The 21,200-nt window shown below is 39.8% G+C and overlaps 1 protein-coding gene across 1 annotated transcript; it reads right to left on the reverse strand.

Moving 5' to 3' along the window:
* Nucleotides 1-165: 165 nt before the first annotated feature.
* Nucleotides 166-21,183, reverse strand: DHRS7 (dehydrogenase/reductase 7). Its single transcript, XM_017859429.1, has 7 exons — nt 20,511-21,183; nt 10,995-11,147; nt 8,863-8,969; nt 7,862-8,101; nt 5,442-5,564; nt 4,727-4,942; nt 166-397 (listed from the first exon to the last, which is right to left on the reverse strand). Exons 1-7 carry the CDS (start codon nt 20,641-20,643, stop codon nt 350-352), a joined length of 1,020 nt encoding a protein of 339 aa, XP_017714918.1. The 5' UTR covers nt 20,644-21,183; the 3' UTR covers nt 166-349.
* Nucleotides 21,184-21,200: the final 17 nt, after the last annotated feature.

A 21,200-nucleotide genomic window follows, 5' to 3' on the forward strand; every position in this document is an offset into this window, starting at 1 on the left:
CACGAGAAACAGATTTTTCTATTGTTTATAAATTACCAAATCTGTGGTATTTTGTTACAGCAGCACAAACGGACTAAGACAAATCTGTTAACTTAGATTTTAAGCATATGTGCTAAAGTATTTTAAAAGGTTATTTTATCCAAGAATATAGTATGAGTTAATACCTTTTTTGCAAGATTCATGGCAATCTTTTAAATTATTTATTTTTTATTTCATGTTGAAAACAAAATCATATCTATTAAAAGTAAAATCACAAATTAGTCTTTGATTATTCAGAAGCATAAGAAGATTGCTGTTTTCATGTTTTCCATTTCTCCCTCCAGTGGCTTGAAAAATACAGGAGCTCTTTTCAGTCACGTTTTGTCTTAAAGATTTTAAAATAAGAAGAGTCTGCATCCTGTAAAAGAGGGACAGAAACATGAATCAGTACCTACTATTTACCCCAGTTTTTAACATTTTAAGTCCTTCTGTTTTGAGGAGCTGTATCATTATGGTTCACTATTAAGAATCTTCACAAAATTTGAGAAACCGCTTAAATTAGAATTAAAAAATCATAGCCAAAATTTTAGATGCACACAAAAGTACCTCTAATGAGTTTAGCATCATCTCTGGTTTAGAGGAGGCATAAATAGCATTGGACTGTAATGCTAAATTCTCTATAATGACTTTTATGGATCAGCATATCATACCTACACTGCCTTGCCCTAATAAATAAAAACAATAAGTCAGATTATGTAGAATTGAAATATATGGGAGATAACGCTTTAAAATTATTTGTAGCTGGGCAGGCACTGTGGCTCAGCTTGTAATCCTAGCACCTTGGGAGGCCAGGGTGGGCGGATCACCTGAGGTCAGGAGTTCGAGACCAGCCTGGACAACATGGTGAAACCCCATCTCTACTAAAAATAAAAAATCAGCTGGGTGTGGTGGTGTGTGCCTGTAATCCCAGCTACTCAGGAGGCTGAGGCAGTAGAATTGGTTGAACCCGGGAAGTGGAGGTTGCAGTGAGCTGAGACGGCACCATTGCACTCCAGCCTGGCCAACAAGAGGGAAACTCTGTCTCAAAAAAAAGAAAAATGAAAAAAAATTGTGAACTTTTTGTATATTGCTTAAGGAATAAAACAAGGCAACTTGATAATCCCCAAGATGTGATGTTTCTTTTGGGAAGATATGCATTTACCACTTCCAAAACTTTACACTAAGAAAGAAAAACAAAATAATAATAATGATAATACAAAAGTCAGTGTAGCCACTGTTCTTGATCCCTAAAAATAATAAAGATTCATAAAACAAAGTTTCAGACATAATGTTCTTAGACTAAAGAAGCAAATTGTAGTTAACAACAAGTACTATTAGCTTGAAATAAGTTATACTAGCATTTTCTTAGAAAGCATCTATAAGAAAATATATATATATACACATATATGTAAAATATAAAATAATGGGAGCGAGGAAGAGTACAGACTATAAAGAATGAGGTGTTATGTCCTACAATTTGCTTTGGGGAATGACAGAATGCCCAGCTTATCAGAATAAAGAGCAACAAAGTAGTAAGACTATATAATAAGCAATATTTCAAAGATGGTGGTAGGAAGAAAAAGGCTGTCATTTTTTTTTAGAAAAGCCTAGGCGTAAAAAAAATGTGAGATTTGCTAAATGATGTTTATATTTTACAGGTAGATGTTCTCTAAACAAAACAAAATACCCTTCATATGGACATTTCTGGAAATACTATTACAGTGGGACTGAAATTCTCTAGTCCCTGGTCCCTCTTTCCTCTCTGAAAAAATCACTTCTATAATATATTCTTTATCTGCCCTATTACTTAAATTGAGAATGTGAACCAGTACACACATTATGGAAAATATGGAAATTCCTCAAAAAATTGAAAATAGAATTACCATCTGATCCAGCAATTCCACTTATGGATATAAATCTAAAGGAAGTGAAACCTTGAAGTGATATCTACACTCCCATGTTCATTTTAGCATTACTTATAATAGCCAAGATATGGAAACAACCCAAGTGTCCATTAGTAAATGAATGGATAAAGAAAATGGGTGTGTGTGTGTGTTTATGGAATACTGTTCCACAATGGAATATTTTTCAGCCATAAAACGATGGAACTCCTGGCATTTGTGAAAACATGGATAATTAATGGACATTAATGCTAAGTGAGAGAAGCAAGATACAGAAAAACAAGTACTATGTGATTTCACTTATGTGGAATCTAAAAAGTCATACTGAAAGGCAGAGTAGAATGATGGTTGCCAGGAGCCAGAAGATGGGGAAATGGGGAGATCTTGGTCAAAAGGTATACATTTTGGCCAGGCACAGTGACTCACACCTATGATCCCAACACTTTGGGAGGCCAAGGCAGGTGGATCGCCTGAGCCCAGGAGTTCAAGACTAGCCTGGGCAACATGGCAAAAACCCGTCTCTACCAAAACTACAAAACCTAGCCAGGCATGGTGGTGTGCGCCTGTAGCCTCAGCTACTCAGGAGGCTAGGGTGGAAGGATTGCTTGAGCCTGGGAGGTGGAGATTGCAGTGAGCCATGATCACGCCACTGCAGACTCCAGCCTGGGCAACTGGGCGAGACCCTGTCTCAAAGAAAAAAAATTAGAAATTTTCAGTTATAAGATAAATAACTTATGTTATTATAACTTACAAATTCTAAGGATCTAATATACAGCATGGTGACTATAGTTAATAATACTGTATTGCATATTTGAAATTTGCTAAAAAAGTAGATTTTAAGTGTTCTCACCATAACAAAAAAAAAGGTAACTGTGGGTGACAGATGTGTTAATTAGTTTGATCGTGGTAATCATTTTACAGTGTGTTAGATCATCACAATGTATACCTTAAATATATATAATTTTATGTGTCAATTATAATGAAAATCTTTGATCATTAAGGAAGTTGAATATCCTGCTATATCTAACTCAAGATGAGAAGGGGGAAAAAAAGCACAATAGCTAACACTTAGAACACTCCAAGTTGTGTTTTAAGTGCTTTTCATATATTAAATTCATGTAATTCCCATACGATCCTGTGACTGGGCACTATTATCACTAATCTCCATCTTATATTAATAGATGGGGAGACTGAGTGATAGAGAAGTAACCTGCTTTAAGGACGTGGGGCACAGCTGGGATTTGAACCCAGGTAGCCTAGCACCAGGCTGCATGCTCTTTGCCAGGAGACTGTGCTTCCTCTGTAGTAAAGTGGCCTGTCCCTCTCAACTCTTTCCATCACTGGGCACAAAGCTACTGCATCAGCTGTCCTCCATGTTTAAAACTCAGGTTTAATCTTTGATGAAGCTTTACCTTTAGAGCTTCTACCCACACTACCAAGTCCCAACAATACCAAAACACTCGTAAGCGATTTGGCCCAAAGCAAACTGTTCCACATTACTACTTGGTAGAAAATGAAAAGCTCCTTTGTGACTGTTCACACTCTGGACATTTTAGTGTGTCATGACCCTGTCTGATAACCTTTTATGTCTCTTAAGCATTTTGTTGTGTTTGTAACTTTTTACCCCCAATTCATTTTCACTGTCCTGCAAAGAGTTGGAATAAATTAAATGTCTAACAATTAGTGGATTACTTAAATATTTGTAGGTATGTATAGTATGATCCCATTTTATAATTCTTTTTTTATCTATCAAACCCTATTGATTCATTTCTAAAAGAAGGTGGTAACAAAGTATATCAAAGGCTAACAATAAAAACCATCCTCAGCAATAATCTTTTGCTGCATAATCATCTACAATTTTTTACTTCATTACATTTCCTGTACTGTCTATAAATTAAATTCTTTTGAGGGTCACAATTTCTCAGAAATGGTTAATAGTATTCCCCAACTAATTGCTATAAAGAATGAGTGCTGAAAGAATGATCATCAGCATATTTCCTTAGACAGGGGAATAGGCACATCTTAGATGTGCTGAGTACTTCAGGAATGAGGTAAAAGCGCATGCATCTGTTTTAACAATGCAGTAAGTGCTTTGACAGGAAAGCACAGGGGCTGAGGTGCACCTGGTCCTGGGGAGAAGTGGGAGGGAAGGCCAGGTACCATTCCAAGGAGGTGACATGGGAGTTGAGACTGGTAGGTTGGGTAGGAGTTGGTGGGGAGAAACAGTAAGGAAAGAACATTTTGACACACACACTGGTCAAACAGTATGTACAGAAGAAAAAAATGGCAATCTTTGATTTGATTTTACCTTGTAAAAAACCTTCTTTCTCCAAGACTAGTAATTTATACTAAACCAAAAGATAAGTGTGGGGATAAAATATTTTGTATTTATTTTTCTTTATATCATGAGACTGGTGGAAGGTTAAAAAGGTTTTTTTTGTTTTTGAAACAGAGTCTCACTCTATCACCCGGGCTGGAGTGCAGTGGCACCATCCTGGCTCACTGCAACCTCTGCCTCCCGGGTTCAAGCAATTCTCATGCCTCAGCCTCCCGAGTAGCTGGCATTACAGGCGTGCACCACCATGCCCGGCTACTTTTTGTATTTTTAGTAGAGACGGGGTTTTGCTATGTTGGCCAGGCTGGTCTTGAACTCCTGGCCTCAAGTGATCTGCCTTGGCCTCCCAAAGTGCTGGGATTACAGACATGAGCCACTGTACCCAGCCAGAAAGTTTTATAAACACTGGAAAATTCTCTACCTTCCTGCAAGATTGATACATATTAGTAAGAAACTTAGAAATTGGTCTTACCACACCACTCTTAAAGTTCTCAATCCTTTTCTTCCCCATCTTGCTGGTTATCCACCAGGCCCAGGTTGGCATGTATTGCCACAAATATGTTACTAACAAGAAAGGTTGTTGTGAGATCCAAACTTCTTTCAAATCATTGGCCATGCTGATTAACATCAGCCGCACACAACGACTGGTTGTCATCTTGTGAGACTGGTCTCCATTATTGGCTATAGTCTAAGAAAATTTAAAAATTAAGTGAATTTATCCAAGCAATTTCACAGAACTTTAAGCTGGAAAGGACTCAAATGCCATCTAGTTGAGTGGTTCCTTTAGTGGAGCTTTATGCCCCTTAGGAGTCTCCATAAGTACTAATGGGAGTTCATAAACTATTTGTAATATTTCAAAAAGCCTAACAGAAACCATATGCTTACTAGATAATTCAACTCAGGCTAACTAAAAGGTGAAGATTCTTTGCTTTTAATTAGAATTGCATCACCCTAATGTGCTTAAAGACAATTACTACTTTTGTAATAAAAATCAAACTATTAAGACAATGCATTTAGCAAATGAAATTCCATAAACAATTTTCATAATGGCAGAAGTTGTTTTGTGAATAATTCACACAAAAGCAGTTCTAAGACAAAAACTCTGATACACAGTGATACAACACTAATATATAATGCCAATATGTAACTAGTAAACATTCAAATTATTCCCAACCAGAAATTTTTACCTTTGTGACTTCTCCAGCTAGGGAATTCTCCACAATATTTGATTGCACAGGTCCTGGGCAAATGTTAGAAACTATTATACCTGGGTATGCGGCAAGTTCTGTTCGAAGGCCATTAAAAAAACCCTAACAGGAAAAAAAAAAAAAAAAAAAAAGGAGGAAAAGAAGGCAAATAAATACAGACACGTATCTCATGATTTATCAAAATATGTTCTAAAATGTGTGAGTAAAGAACAGGGAGTGTGATCATGCAAGCTTATTAGGCACTTTTAACTGTAGACTGGAGGCAATCTAGAACAGACATTCTCAGCTCTTTCCAGGTATAAATGGTTCACCCCCTTTGATAGTGATGGGTCTTGCCATCAATGATTTTTATGGTAGGCATGCACTGGATAGGTAAAAAAACTATCCCTGAAGATTCTGATACACCCTCTTCATACCAGTCCTCCTCTCCCCACTCCAAAAGGGGTGTATGTCCTCCACTGAGAAACACTTAGGTCGGGTTTCTATTTATTCCCCAAAGTAGTCTAAAGTGCAAATGTTTGGGACAAAGGTGAGGAAGATGGGATTACTACTTCGCAGAAACTATCACAAAGAATGATTTCCACTTTTCCCATGTATATTGCTATTTTAACAGAATTAATTCATTTCAGCAAACATTTATCTTTTGGGGTAATAAGAGGGTACATGGCTAATTAAAAATGTAATATGATTGCCTACTGAATGACTTGTGTAAAACAGACTAGACCTTCTAGACTTAAAGATACTGACCATTTCTAAACCAATGGGGAGTAAACAGAAATCTACTGCCTCTCATCTCTTCCTAAATTAGGAAATGTTCCAAGATTACATTGTTATAAGGCTGGGTTATCTATTGAAAAGCCTAAACAGCTAACCCACAGTACATCTGTATATGATCCAAAAATGTTAAACAACTATCAGCCCTGAATGCTGACCCCAACAAACAGAGGGGCTATGAGGGTTTATGATCAGAGACCAATACAGTGCCTGACTCAGAGATGAACTAAAAAAAAAAAAAACTTGGTAAATTAACGGAAAATTCCCATAACTTTAACCTTCTGCCTCTCTGTAGCAAAAGAGGAGAGAGGATACCAAGCAAGCCAATACATCAAACACTAAAACCTCTCCTTGTTTGAAATCACATCTAGATTGTGTGTAAACTTTTCAATGATAAACAAGTTAATTCTGTAGCTTACTGAGAATCTGAGAAGGAAATGTGCTCTTCAAAAAGAGTTTCCTGGTAACTACAATCTCAACCTGCCACATTTTATCATAGGATCAAATCCAGTAATAAAATAATGAGTCTTGCAGGGCAGGCCAGACAGCTCATCTGTGTTTACTGAAAGCAGCCGGTATATCTTATGAGATATATGGTGCCAAACAGATGGGTGGCCGCCCTCCCCCATCTGCCTGCCTGAGGCTTGCCCAACTGCTCTCCAGGAAGTGACTGATGCCTGTTACTAAATATGAGGAAATCATCAGTGTAGCATTCTGCTTCATCACTGTCTGCAGTTGTCTGCACTTTGCAGCAGAAAAAAAGATGTCCTAAAGAATCAAAGCTTCAAATTTGCATGAAACCATGATGACCATGTAGCTATTGCATCTCATTATTCCAACAGTTAAACATTCTACTTAAACTGACTTCAACAGCATTAAATATAAATTTTGTGTCTTCTTTAATCATTCTTTTCCTATTGGCCTTATAATTTCTTTATATCCAGTCTTAAGCCATCATTAAAAAATCATCCATTTCTAATATTTATACCTTATAACTTATGCAATCCAAATCAAGCTTTTCTCCTTGCCTCTGCCTTGACTAGATTTTCTTCTTCCAATGAAACCAGAGAACAGTCAAAATTTTTCCCAGTAAGGATATGAGACCAGGAATAATCATCCTGTGGGAAGTACCTATTTCTGACATGCGTATATAATTAGACCAGGCAAAACACACACCAACTACAAGGGGCAAAGAAAAGAAGTCACAGAAATGGGGAGGAAAAAGTACATCCTGAAGTGTATGTAGAAGAAAGGAGAAGTGGACCCCCAATTTTCCACGAAGATGTAGTAGGAATAAGGACAAGGTGAAGACTGACGTGTTAACTAGATGATACACATTTTCAGGGCAGAGACCCCATCTTACTATCTTTATATCCCCAGGGTCTGTTGTACTGCATGGCACAATGCAGTGCTTGATACATATTTATTTGTTCAACAAGTTAGAGGCATGTGTGGATCAAGTCTTTTTCAGCATCTACTGGGGGTGTCCTCTACCAAAGGTCTCCTTGGGTCTCTCTGTCTCCCCACATCACTTCCCAGTTCCAAGGACCTCACACAGTGATGTCCGTATCTCCCACATACACATTTAAGTCAGTTCTATCAGAGTTTAGTTTGAGCAGCCTTACCCGGAGAGCATGCTTGCTAGCACAGTATCCAGTGGAAAGAGGTGCAGATATGATACCCAGGATGCTATTCACAGTAACAATCTTTCCTTGCTTCCTCTCGATCATGTGAGGCAGAACACATTTTGTCAAGGACACCGTCCCTAAGTAGTTAAGCTCTATTAGCTTTCTGTAGACATCCAAGCTGGTATCCACGCACAAAGAACGCTGGGATATTCCACCATTGTTGACCAGAATGTCGATCTAGTTAAATAAAATCAGAAAAGGGGTGTTTGGGGGATGTCCTGTGGATAGACTGATGGAATTCCTACAGATGGTTGGTTATATATTGTTAACTTGAAGAATCAATGAAACAATGGTATATTTCCAGAAGTCAGAAATTAAAAAGATAAAACCCCGAATTTACCTGTGGAATTAAATTCCCATTTTAGGTGACCTTTTATGAAAGTTAATAATTGTCATAAAAATAAAGCAGCCAGCCAGGCGCAGTAGCCTGTAATCCCTGCACTTAGGGAGGCCAAGGAGGGCGGATCATGAGGTCAGGAGTTTAAGACCAGCCTGACCAACATGGGGAAACCCTGCCTCTACTAAAAAATACCAAAATTAGCTGGGCGTGATGGTGCACGCCTGCAATCCCAGTACTCAGGAGGCTGAGGCAGGAGAATCACTTAAACCCGGGAGGAGGAGATTGCAGTGAGTCAATATCACACCACTGCAGTCCAGCCTGGGCGACAGAGCAAGACTTCGTCTCAAAAAAAATAAATAAAAGCAGCTGTGAATTTTTAGCTTCTTTTGTTCTACATGGAGGAATGTGTACTTGTTAAGACATGAAAAGTACTAATTCCATAACACCAAAGACTCAGATTAAGGGGCCCAACTCATGGGCCTGATCTCACTGCATGGACCCCACTTGCCTAAAGCCCTTTGTATGACAGCACCACGGATGGGAATCTCTTCTGCAGTTACTTCAAAGCAAGACTGTATCAATATAAGATGCTACTTACTCTACCAAACTCCTGGAGAACAGCTTCGGTAGCCGCTTCATGGGAACCAGTGTCGGTCAGGTCAAGGGGCAAAACAAGTATATCTTTTTCTTTTAAATTGCCATTCTCTAAATAAAGACAAAAATTTGTGTGGAAGTCATGCCATAGTTCAATCAAGCTCCTTGCTACTCCCACTAACATCCACCCTGCAACAGGAGTTGGCAACAAACTCATTTCCGGGTGGCCCTGTGAAAGTTCCTCTCGGTGGTCAGGGAGAGGACTAGTGGTTAAATGATAATGTCTTACCAGACAAAATGCTGGCTGGCCTCACAGGAAGTAGAATGGCAACTTGAATATGCAGTCTAACTGTACAACTTGATTTCTGGCAGAAATCAAGATTATACTACAAACTGCAAACTAGAAAAGAGCAAAAATTTTGGAGCAATTTCTTTAGAAGTACAGAGGTACCTTTGTTTTGTGATAGGCTCACAAAGATGAGTTGCTCTTCTACACCCAAAACAGCTATTTGTGCTTAAAATCAGTAAGAAGCTTAGAGTCCTACAGTCAAACGACACATAGAAGCTTCTCTCCAAAGGCTAAGGATTCCTGGAAGTAAACAGGGAAAAGGACACATGCCTGAAATTCCCATCCAAGAAACATGCTGCTGAGTTGTGATTGGCTCTTTCTGTTCATCAAAAGAACAACTGAAACTAATTTTCCTAGACTCTAACCTTGAAATACAAGTAACATCAGTAAGAAAAACAAGCAGGTATAGAAAATATAAGAAGTAAAAAGACTTCATGGGCAAAGGAGTTAATTGTGAAACATCAACTGTATTAAATGAAAAAGTGGGCACTACAGATCTGCAAGATAAAAGGAAACAGCCTTGTGCCAGGTAAGAAATGCTGACCTGGTTCATCTACTCCACCAGTACAGGACTTGCAAGTCACAGCAGCAGAGGAACAACTACCAAAAGAAGTGGCCCAGTGCAAAAACACAAGAGGCCTTTGAAAGAAGTATCATGAAAGAGGCCCATGGCCCTGCTGAGCACTACTGTGGCAACTCACTCATTTCTGGGTGATTAGCTCGATCAGCAAAGTTAAGTATTTAAAAGAATGACAGGTAGAGAGATGACCCAAAAAAGGGTCTGTTGGAAAATTCAAAATTATCTCAGTTTAGGTACTATTAATAAATGTTCCATGAAAAATAATAACTTTCCTGTTCTATGAAAAAAATAACTTAGGTACTATTAATAAATGTTGCATTAAAAATAATAACTTGAGGTTGCTTTCAATGTGAACATAATGGCTGGGTGCAGTGGCTCACACCTGTAATCCCAGCATTTTGGGAGGCCGAGGCAGGCAGATCACCTGAGGTCAGGAAGTCGAGACAAGCATGGCCAACATGGCGAAACCCCGTCTCCACTAAAAATACAAAAATTAGCTGGGTGTGGTGGTGCACGTCTGTGGTCCCAGCTACTTAGGAGGCTGAGACACAAGAAACACTTGAACCCGCGAGGCGGAAGTTGCAATGAGCCAAGATCACACCATTGTACTCCAGCCTGGGCAACAAAGTGAGACTCCATCTCAAAAAGAAAAAAGTGAACATAACTACACCAAAACTCAAAAATATTAACACTGTTGCCCTTTATGTGAACATGAAAGTATTACCTCAAGTTGTATTTTTTAAACCTAATTCCATTCCTGTTCTTTTATCCTATATAATAAAAGTCTTATCCCATATGATTTTAATATCTGATACATTAATATCATTCATGTTAATAAAATGAATGAGGATTCTTCCTAATTTCTATGATCAGATACATGTATGTCATGGATAAGAACCCAATTGTTTTTTCTCTAAGACAAAAATCTAAGTCACTTGGTCACTAAAAATCCACCAGCATTTGATACAATTGTTGGTCACTCCCTAATGCCAAGAGTCAGTGCAAAAAAAGCATAGAAAGGTGGCAGAAAAGAAGAAAAGGCAAGGGCAGCCAATTAAGACAAAAAGGAGAGGATCTGAGACGCAGCACTTAGAGCATTTGGAGCCAGGGGGAAATCTCACTCCTCTCTAAAAGTCCCAAAACTGTATTTGAGTTTGGATTCTGATTTATTTCTAGGAAGCACCACTGCTATTTCAGATCTGCTTACCTAGACATCTTCTTTTCACCCTTTCCAGCTCATGCACTCTTCTGGCTGACAGCACAAGAGAAACTCCTAGTTTAGACAACTGGTAAGCCAGCTCCTCACCAATTCCACTCGAGGCTCCAGTCACCCACACCACCATATCAGTCAGCTCCCATTCTATGGAAGGAATGACAATGGAAGGAAGAAAATAAGCAATGAATTACAATAGAAAATCAAAGATTAGAAAAAAGAAAAGAAAAAGAAAGCCTTAAACAATACCACTAAATATGAAAGCATGATGTATGGAGCTTAAAATTTGAAATAGTCTAAGAACTAAATTAACTTAAAAAAAGCATTAATACAAATCATACTAATAACAGTTATCAACATAGTATTCCTAGACTACAGAACCTTCATGACTTTTGCAGACTTTACTTCAAGGTAAGCCTTGTAACCCCATGGTTTCACTCCAAGGCTCTATTTATGACAAACAGATAAGATAAATATGATAGATAAGATAAACAGGCTAACTAAATAGGAAATCACTGCCTGGACTCACTTTCCTTAGCCATTAAATAAGGCATTCAGATTAGATGATGGCTGAAGGTCTCATCCAGTTTTTAATTACATTATTCTAATACTTTGCAATGGAGGTTGATGAAGAATCTAAATATACCAAGTTCTGTGCTGTTGATGGAAACATCCTAGATTTTTAAAGTAATATTTTCCGGCCGGGCGCGGTGGCTCAAACCTGTAATCCCAGCACTTTGGGAGGCCAAGACAGGCGGATCATGAGGTCAGGAGATCGAGACCATCCTGGCTAACACGGTGAAACCCCATCTCTACTAAAAAACAAAAAACGAGCCGGGCGAGGTGGCGGGCACCTGTAGTCCCAGCTACTCGGGAGGCTGAGGCTGGAGAATGGCATAAACCTGGGGGGCAGAGCTTGCAGTGAGCTGAGATCCGGCCACTGCACTCCAGCCCAGGCAACAGAGCTAGACTCCATCTCAAAAAAAAAAAAAAAAAGTAATATTTTCCCCATTTGCCAATCATGCCTGACGCCTATCAGCTCAAGGTCATTTTGTAAAAATGCTCCCCAGATGCCTGAGCTTTCATCTTAGGAAAATATAGTAATTCACCCAAGAACAAATGCATATTACAGAAAGATGAAATATTGTACTCTGCTTCTCCAATTATGTTCCTCTTAACAACTAAAAATGTTACAGTACTAAAGCAATGACAAATGGTTTATTCTTTTCTCCAATGAAAAACTTGTTAGCACTGCAGGAGATGATATTCACTGTCTCTCTGAACTCGTAAAGTCACTGTTATGCAAAGTTCCTGTGTGCCTTATTTAATAAAATAGATGTTATCAAAAATATTAAACAAGGTATCACTTAACATCACATTTCTGATTTTAGATCAGAAAAGTTAAAATCAGGAAATGATTGTAGTGTTTTAAACAGCTCTAAATCCTAACTGTGATGTTAACAGTACCATCCCTGGAGACTGCCAGGGTTCAAATGCCAGCTCCAACACACACAGCACTGAAATGTTCCCAGGTAAGAACTCGGTGCCTTAATTTTCCACAACTGAAAATGTAATGAATAAGAACACATCCTTCACGTGATTGTTGAGAAATGAGTTAAAACATAGAAAGCACTCAGGGCAGAATATATCCAGTACATACTCAGTGTTTAATAAACATCAATTATAATTATTGCTCAAGTTTTTTAATAGATGGACTTCAATACAGCAAAACATAGAACAGTCGCTTAATAACCTATGTCTCCTAACTTCTCCAGCCAGGGAAACGGGGTTACAAATTCTAATGGCTTAACATTTTTACATTATTTCCTATGTACTTAACACATTATCTATTAAAAGCCTCACCAGAACTGTATGAAAAGGTATTATTATCTCAGTTTTACAGAAAAGGTAACTGAGGTTTACAAAGATTAATTTGTCCCCACTAGTCAGTAGATTCCATTAAGGGTAGGACCTTGTCTTCCTTGTTCATTGGCATGGCCTCAGTGCCTAGCAAGGACTGGAATATTGAAAAGGCTCCATAAATAACTACTGAATAAATAAACACCCAAGAATCCTGGCAAAGCCGGGATATAAGCCCAGGTATATCTAGCTCCAAAGCCCACACTGTCCACTATTTCATGATATACATTTAAATATGATCAATAATTTAAAACCCAACTGTTTCTTAGACATTCAAGAAATACCACTTGTCCTCAGGAAAAAGATTTCATGTAAATATCTCAACTAAGGCCAGGTACATTGGCTCACACCTGTAATCCCAGCACTTGCCTGGAGGCCAAGGCAGGCAGACCACTTGAGGCCAGGAGTTCGAGACCAGCCTGGCCAACATGATGAAACCTGTTCTCTACAAAAAATACAAAAATTAGCCAGGTGTGGTGACGCATCCCTGTAATCCCAACTACTCAGGAGGCTGAGGTGCGAGAATCACTTGAACCTGGGAGGCAGATGTTGCAGTGAGCCAAGATTGCTCCACTGCACTCCAGCATGGGTGACAGAGTGAGACTCTGTCTCAAAAAAAAAAAAAAAAATCTCAACAAAAGATGGAAACATCCCAAATACTATGTCTGGGCTACAATGCTTTCCTGTCATATAATGTGCTTTCGTAAAAGGCACAATTGGGCAACCTTCCTATAGGACTTTTTCAAGAACAATATAACATCTATTCAGATAATCGTTTATTCATTCATTGACTACTTGTTGTTCCCAAGTTCTGCAATCATCAGACTCTAAAGTGAATATTATTTGTTTTAGAAACACAGGATTTACTAACCAGCCTCGAGCTAACAAAGACTTCTTGATGTTTACATAACTAAGCAAATATTTAAAGCTGATGGTGTAAACCTTTAATACAATCACAGTTCTGGCCTCTTCCTCCCACCCTAAAGAAACTTTTTTATTTAGCACCATTTGTTTCCCGATTCCACAGAATCTGGTATACATAATGGTCTCCCTTTAAGAGCCCCTGAAAGTAGATTCTTAGAGTTGAAAGGAAAGTGACAGTGCAACTCCCACTCCAGTTTGAGAATTCTCTTCTCAAGCCCTTGACCCATCTCTAATTCCCTCAGAGGATGAGGAAGCTAATTATCTCTGAAGCTTCAGCTCCTTTTTTGGGGAAATCTAATCATTCAAGGGATCTATTTTATACTGATGTGATAAGCTTGTAAATGCTATCAACTGGTAGCAGTGTGCAGTAATCCTGCCTTGTGGTTTGACAAAGAAGAAGTCAAACTTCTGGTGTCGGTGGGTCCAAGTGTCCGGCCTGAGGCATCCTCCCCATCCCTCCCTCTCCCAGCGCCTCAAACATTCATCAAGGATTTTGTATCCAAGGCCCAGAAGTTTGTTACCCAAGATGACGAATATTGACATGGATGCAGTTGATGCTGAAAATCATTTGGAACTGGAGGAAAAAACACAGCTTATTAATCAAGTGTTGGAACTCCAACATACACTTGAAGATCTCTCTGTCAGAGGAGATGCAGTTATGGAAGAAAATCTCAAGCTAACATCAGAAAACCAAGTTCTTGGACAATACACAGACAATTTCATGTCAGCTTCTAGTGTTTTTCAAACAACTGACACAAAAAGCAAAAAAAATATAGAATTGAAGCCCTTCTGTTTTATGGAATTGCGGCTGATCTTTCTTTATATATTGGACAGATTTCAAAAGTGATAGTACCTTTGTTTGTGGTTTCATTGAATATTTATAAAGCTAATGTCAGATGTAGACAACATTCATAGCATAACAGGAGACTTCCATAAGTTTGTGTATTATGTTAGTCTATGGGAATGTGCAGATGTATTGGAGACGTGATTTAGAATAGCACACATTTATGAAACTTAAAGATGAATGTTTTATAAAATTTGCTCTGATTTGTGGGTTTAGCCCTGTCTTTTATTACAGGCTTAGTAAGATATACAAGAAAATTACCATCACGCTGTGAAAAAGTGACCCAAATCAGGTACTGACTGTACAGCTTCATTTACCCTATCCACCTTCTTGGGCCCCTTCTCCACTGGCTTCTTCCTTCCTGTCTCCCCTCCCCTAGGGAAAAATTTTCACATTTGTAAAAGCAATTTTAATACTTAATCATCTCTGAGAGTAACCTGAACTTTAACTGTTGAACCTTAACCAAATGAAGACATTTTCTCAGCTAGGGCTTCTCATTTGTGATATTTAATACTAAGATAGAATTGCTAGTTTCTCTTTAATCTACTGAAAACAAAAGAGGCTATAAAATGAAGATTTTCATTGAAACTGAATTGTCAATCTGGGAAGATAATTTTTTGTTGTCAAAACTTCTTTTGGCCGGGTGCAGTGGCTCACGCCTGTAATCCCAGCACATTGGGAGGCCAAGGCAGGAGGATCACCTGAGGTCAGGAGTTCAAGACCAGCCTGGCCAACATGGCGAAACCCCGTCTCTACTAAAAATACAAAAATTAGCTGGGCATGGTCGTGGGCGCCTATAATCCCAGCTACTTGGGAGGCTGAGGCAGGGAGAATTGCTTGAACCTCTAGGAGGTGGAGGTTGCAGTGAGCCGAGATAGTGCCACTACACTCCAGCCTGGGCAACAAAGCAAGACTCTATCTTAAAAAAAAAAAAAAAAAAAAAAAAAAAAAAAAAAAAATCTTTTCTTTACAAAATTACCTACTTGGCTATCTGAAAAGATATAAATTATGGTCGGTGTGTTTAAAATAGAAAAGCTTAAGCGAAAATAGCAAATAGGCGTAGCAAAAGCTACTTGGCTTAATATCTAGTAACCAACTCCAAATATTTTCACTCCAGATTTGTGTTATTCTCTGGCACAGAGTAATCTTTTGCGGAAATATATGAGGAGTAATTTAAGCTCAACTAAGCTTTTTTTGGCGGGTTGGGGCGTGGGGAGAGGTGGGGAGAGGACAAGGTCTGGCTCTGTCACCCAAGCTGGAGTGCAGCGGCATGATCTTGGTTCCCTGCAACCTCCACAGCTCAGGCTCAAGCCAACGTCCCACCTCAGCCTCCCAAGTAGCTGGGACTACAGGCGTGCACCATCACGCCTGGCTAATTTTTTTGTGTGTATTTTTTTGTAGATATGGGGTTTTGCCATGTTGCCTAGGCTGGTCTCGAACTTGTGAGCTCTAGCGATTTGCCCACCTCAGCCTCCCAAAGTGCTGGGATTACAGGTGTGAGCCACCACATCTGGCCAACTTTGACTAATCTTAATATACCACATCTAGAAGAGAACAGTTACAAAGAGTTTGGTCTTAAGGTTTATTTCTCCTCAGCAGATTAACTTTTGCAAAATTCCTTAAGAATGTATTAGTATCAGAATTGTGAAAAATGGGAGAGTTTCAGATGCACATTTATTGAAAATCTTGCTCAGTTTTATCCTGCTTGTTCTCCCAGAATTTTCTGTAAACTGAACAACTCCGTTTACAGAGTTTTAGTCACCTTTAACAATTTTTAAAAATTCAGTTTGTAGACTCCATTTGTTAAGGGAATCAATATCAGAAGTAATACTAAAATGTTATATTAGGAAAAGGGATCCACTAATATAGCTTATGGTTATTAGAGCTGGGCTACTTTTAATTTATGGAAGTATCTTACGTATAGGTGTAAGAATGACTCACTATATGAATACATACTAATCATACTGCAAACATTTTGCATCTCTTTTGTGACCTACACAGAAACTTAAATTGTGTTGCAATTCTGCTGTCTTGTTTTACAAAAAGCTGTTTAGGGAAGAAAAGAAAAGAAATCAAATCTGTCTTCCAAATAACAATCCCTCACAGTTGTTAGGGAAGACAGCCATTATGTCTTCCCTAAGTTTTTTCATCTCTTACTCCTCTAAGCCTAAATAAACCTATCCAATTTCTCCACCTCCCCTTGCATGACATGGTATCAGGTTTCCTCGCTCTTCTGCTTACGCCCACCTGCACCAATTCTAGTTGGTCAATGTTCCTGTTTATTAAAGGGTACTGGCTAGGGCAGGACACATGATTCGGTAGGGTCTGGACAGTGCAGAGCAGGATGAGATGACAAAAATCACTTCCCTTGTCCCCCAGAAGGTAGGGTCTATGAGGGCCTGGACTGTGGCTGATTCAGTCACTGCAGTGTCCCCAGTGCCCAGCACAGAGGCCGGCACATACAAACAGCTAGTCAGGAGACATCTGTTGTTTGCAGCTGTTGCTTCAGACACTGAAGTCTACGAATGCAACCCAAGGTTGCCTAATCTTTTCTGGCAGCCACTTCACAGTTGACTCCTATTGAGGTTACTGTTAACAAAAACTTGAGTTTTGCTCACATGTGCTGCTGCTGAAATTTTTCCTCCTCTAGACTTCTGCCATGGATTTTTCTGGACCATTTTAATGTCTAAAATTAGTCACCCTTAAATTTCGCCATGTGTGGCTGGGCTTGATGGCTCACATCTGTTATCCTAGCACTTTGAGAGGCCAAGGCAGAAGGATCACTTGAGGCCAGGAGTTCAAGACCAGCCTGGAACACAGTGAGAGCCTGTTTCTACAAAAATTTAAAAATATCCAGGTGTGGTGGTTTGTACCTGTAGTCCTAGCTACTGGGGAAGCTGAGGTGGGAGGACTGCCTGATCCCAGGAGTTTGAGGCTGCAGTGAGCTATGATTATGCCACAGCACTTCAGGTTGGGTGACAAAGCAAGACCTTGTCTCTCTATCAAAAATATATATGTATATCACCATGTGAGATATATGCTTGGAAATGCACAGAATTTCTCTAGACTGATACAGCAGAGGCAGGAAATGGTGGCTGCCTCCAAAGAGGCATACTAGGTAGCTAGGGCACAAGGGTCAGAGAAAGCTCTGTACTTTTACTATATATCTTTTGTATTTTTTACTTTTGTATTACATAAGTGTGCTATTTTTTTAAGGGACAAAAAATAATAAACCTACAGAGAAGTCAAGAAGGATAATTGTTTTTTTTCTTTTTCCATCTTGATAGAGTCTGCTCATCTCTCCAGTCTGAGCTGTTTTGGGAATCTGAGTCTATTTCAATTTTCCTTTAATCTTTTCTTCTTTCTCACTCCCTACCTCCACCAGGAATCTTTTTAGACTTTTATTTTTTTCCCTAAAACTCTCCTGTGAAATGTTAATTCCACAGATATACTGTATATCATTTATGTACTGTACATATATCTGTGCTTCATACATAAAAGGAGTTCTGTAAAGTTTACTTCTGCCAGGCATGGTGGCTAATGCCTGTGTTCCCAACACTTTGGGAGGCCGAATGGGGTGGATTACCTGAGGTCAGGAGTTTCAGACCAGCCTGGCCAACATGGCGAAAACCCAGCTCTACTAAAAGAAATACAAAACTTAGCCAGACATGGTGGTATGTACCTGTAATCCCAGCTACTAGGGAGGCTGAAGCAGGGTAATCACTTGAACTCAGGAGATAGAGGTTGCAGTGAGCCAAGATCACACCACTACACTCCAGCCTGGCCAACAGAGCAAGACTGTGTCTCAAAAAAAAAGAAAAAAAGAAAAAAAGCTCACTCCTTGGTTAATAAGCATATGACTAAATTTTAAGATTAAGTTAAACGTTAAATTAAAATTTAAAAGTTATTAACACCTAGCTTTATAACTATATTTGCTGAAAACATTTTATGGTTTTGAGACAGTGTCTCACTATGCTGCCCAGGCTGGTCTTGAACTCCTGGACTCAAATGACCCTCCCACTTTAGCCTCCAGAGTAGTTGGGATTGCAGGTACATGCCTCCACGCCAGATTTTTGCTAAATAACTTTTATGTAACTTATTTACTTAGATAAATAGCAATTTATCAAACTACATGTGCAAATTTGCAAATTATATAACTACATAATAATAACAATGTAATTAAATTTAAAATCCTTCAAACTGTTCTTTTCCAGCAAAAGATAACTGAAAATATTAAATGAATTTCTTAAAATTGTCAATGATCTTAACTTTTAACTTTTCCTTAATATAAGAAAATAACTTTTAGTAGCTTAGAGATATTCATTCAGATGTTGTCAATAATTTTCCTTTTTAGCACTTGACATAATTTGATGGGTTGAATATTTTTTGTAGGATTAAATTATAAAATATAATCTATTTTCATTTAATTCTTCAAGTCCAAGTGAACACAAAAGCACTAAGGATCAAACACAAACAACGTCTGCAAGGCAGCCAATGACAGCCAATAGGCACACATATTCCCCCACTGGGATGGAACAATCAATCAAGAGAAAGCCCTTGGTTAATGAAGTTGTGCAGTACTTGGGATTCCGGCTTTAAAAGGAGAAAGCCCAATCACTTGCCATAGTTTCTTAGCACTGCTGTCAGGTCTATGTTGTGTATTTTTCGTGAACTCAATGTCAGTGCTGCACATGCTACACCCAAGAAAACACAACCAGAAAAACGAAATACTAAGGAATAACATTTTCTCGGGTAGGGTTAAGCTTTGGAGGGGCACAAACCACTGTATTACCAGAATTTTTTTTTTTTTTTTTTTTTTTTTTTTTTTTTTTCTTTTTTGGTCCACAAGAACCAATTCTCACCTTGGGATAAATATCACCCCCCTCAACGCCCAACCCATAGTGCCCCCACAACATAGTCTATCTTTTGAGCTACTATCTTTTCCAAGCAAACTTTGTAATATGCTTTGACTATTTTTATACCAGAAACTTGGTCCAGGGAAACCCCACTTCCCCAAGTCCTTAAGGATCCAAAGCCTAGCTTTTGGTAGGTCATTTAATTTCTCTGAACATCAGTTTCCCTATCTGGAAAATAAGACTAATAATGCCTACCTTGTAAGAGTTGTAAACGTTAAAGGTTATGGGTGTAAAGCGCTGAGCACAGAGCCTACATATAGCAAACAAACACAATGTCAAATATGAAGCAAGACACAGATAAAGTGAGATAGGCAGTATGCCAACAATGATCTCACTCCAGCAAACTGCCATTTCAATTCTTTCTAGTGTTCAACTTTCATCCCAATAAGTAGGTGGGTGAGTGACTTCGGATTATCTCAGATTTTATTTCAAAATAGCAGGAGTGAGAAGTGGAGGCTAGACAACTCCAGGCAGTAGAATGACGGGGCTTCCAGTACTTACAAAGGAGGTTCCCTTACAAACGCAGGGGGACACTCACTGTTTCTCAGAGTATCGTCCTCTGAGACAACACTAGAATCCCTTGAGTCTTGAGTAAGATGTCAGGGTCCTCAGGGACCCCGCCGACTCCAGTGCCCTCTTAGAGTTTGGCACTCCCTGGAGAGGTTTCCTAGCCTGAATGGCAAGTCCGTGCCATCTTCCGACCAGGACAGAAGACAAAGGGGCTTTTCAGCCGTCGCGTCTTCCTCCCCAACGCGCAGCCCCGCGTAAGGCGCAGCCAGGCCCTCGGGAAGCTCCATGCAACCCGCAAAGGACCCAGGATCACCGCGGAACCCCTGGAGACCCGGACACGCCTCGGCAGCTCCGAGCCCGGCCTCCCAGTCGGGAGCGGCTTTGGGAGTTCCTCACCTGGGCGTCGTCCCTGCCACTCGGCCCATAGTAGCGTCAGGTCGCCGTCAGCCCGCAGGAAGCGCAGCAGCTGCACCACGAGCAGGAGTAACGCGCACAGCGCCAGCAGCCAGAGCAGCAGCTCCCAGTTCATCGCGGCCGCGCACGCCCAGCTCCGGGGGAAGAAGACAGCCCGCACCAGAGTCGCGTCGCTGCCCTGCGGGATCTCAGCGCCACCCTTTCAGCCAGCCCAGAGCGGCACCGCCCCGGCTCTGCCCAGGGAGCAGGCCGGGAGGAGGAGCCGCTCGGGCGCCCGGGGCTTAGCACTCGCGGCCGCACTCGCCTCCCTGGGGCGGCCCGCGACCTCTTGCGCCACACCCAGCGGGGCAGGCAGATTGCTTGAATTCAGGTTTCCGAGACCAGCCTGGGCAACATGGGGAAACCCTGTCTCTACCAAAAATAAACAAATAAAATTCCAGTATTTTTTAAAAAGCTCATTCAAATATAAGCTACATATTATATACTACATTATTTCCTCTCTGTACAGGAAAACTAGCAACAGCCAGGAGACAAAGAATCATTCTTGCTTAGCCCCTCTTCTCCATTCCTATTCAGAAAGAACATCCCCTTTTCAAGTTTCAGTATCTTTTCATGAGGTCGAGAGAGTGCTGAAGAGTGTGGCTGGCCGGGCGCTGTGGCTCATGCCTGTAA

This window comes from Rhinopithecus bieti, unplaced genomic scaffold, assembly GCF_001698545.2.
Source record: "Rhinopithecus bieti isolate Rb0 unplaced genomic scaffold, ASM169854v2 scaffold_50364, whole genome shotgun sequence".
Lineage (NCBI taxonomy): Eukaryota > Metazoa > Chordata > Mammalia > Primates > Cercopithecidae > Rhinopithecus > Rhinopithecus bieti.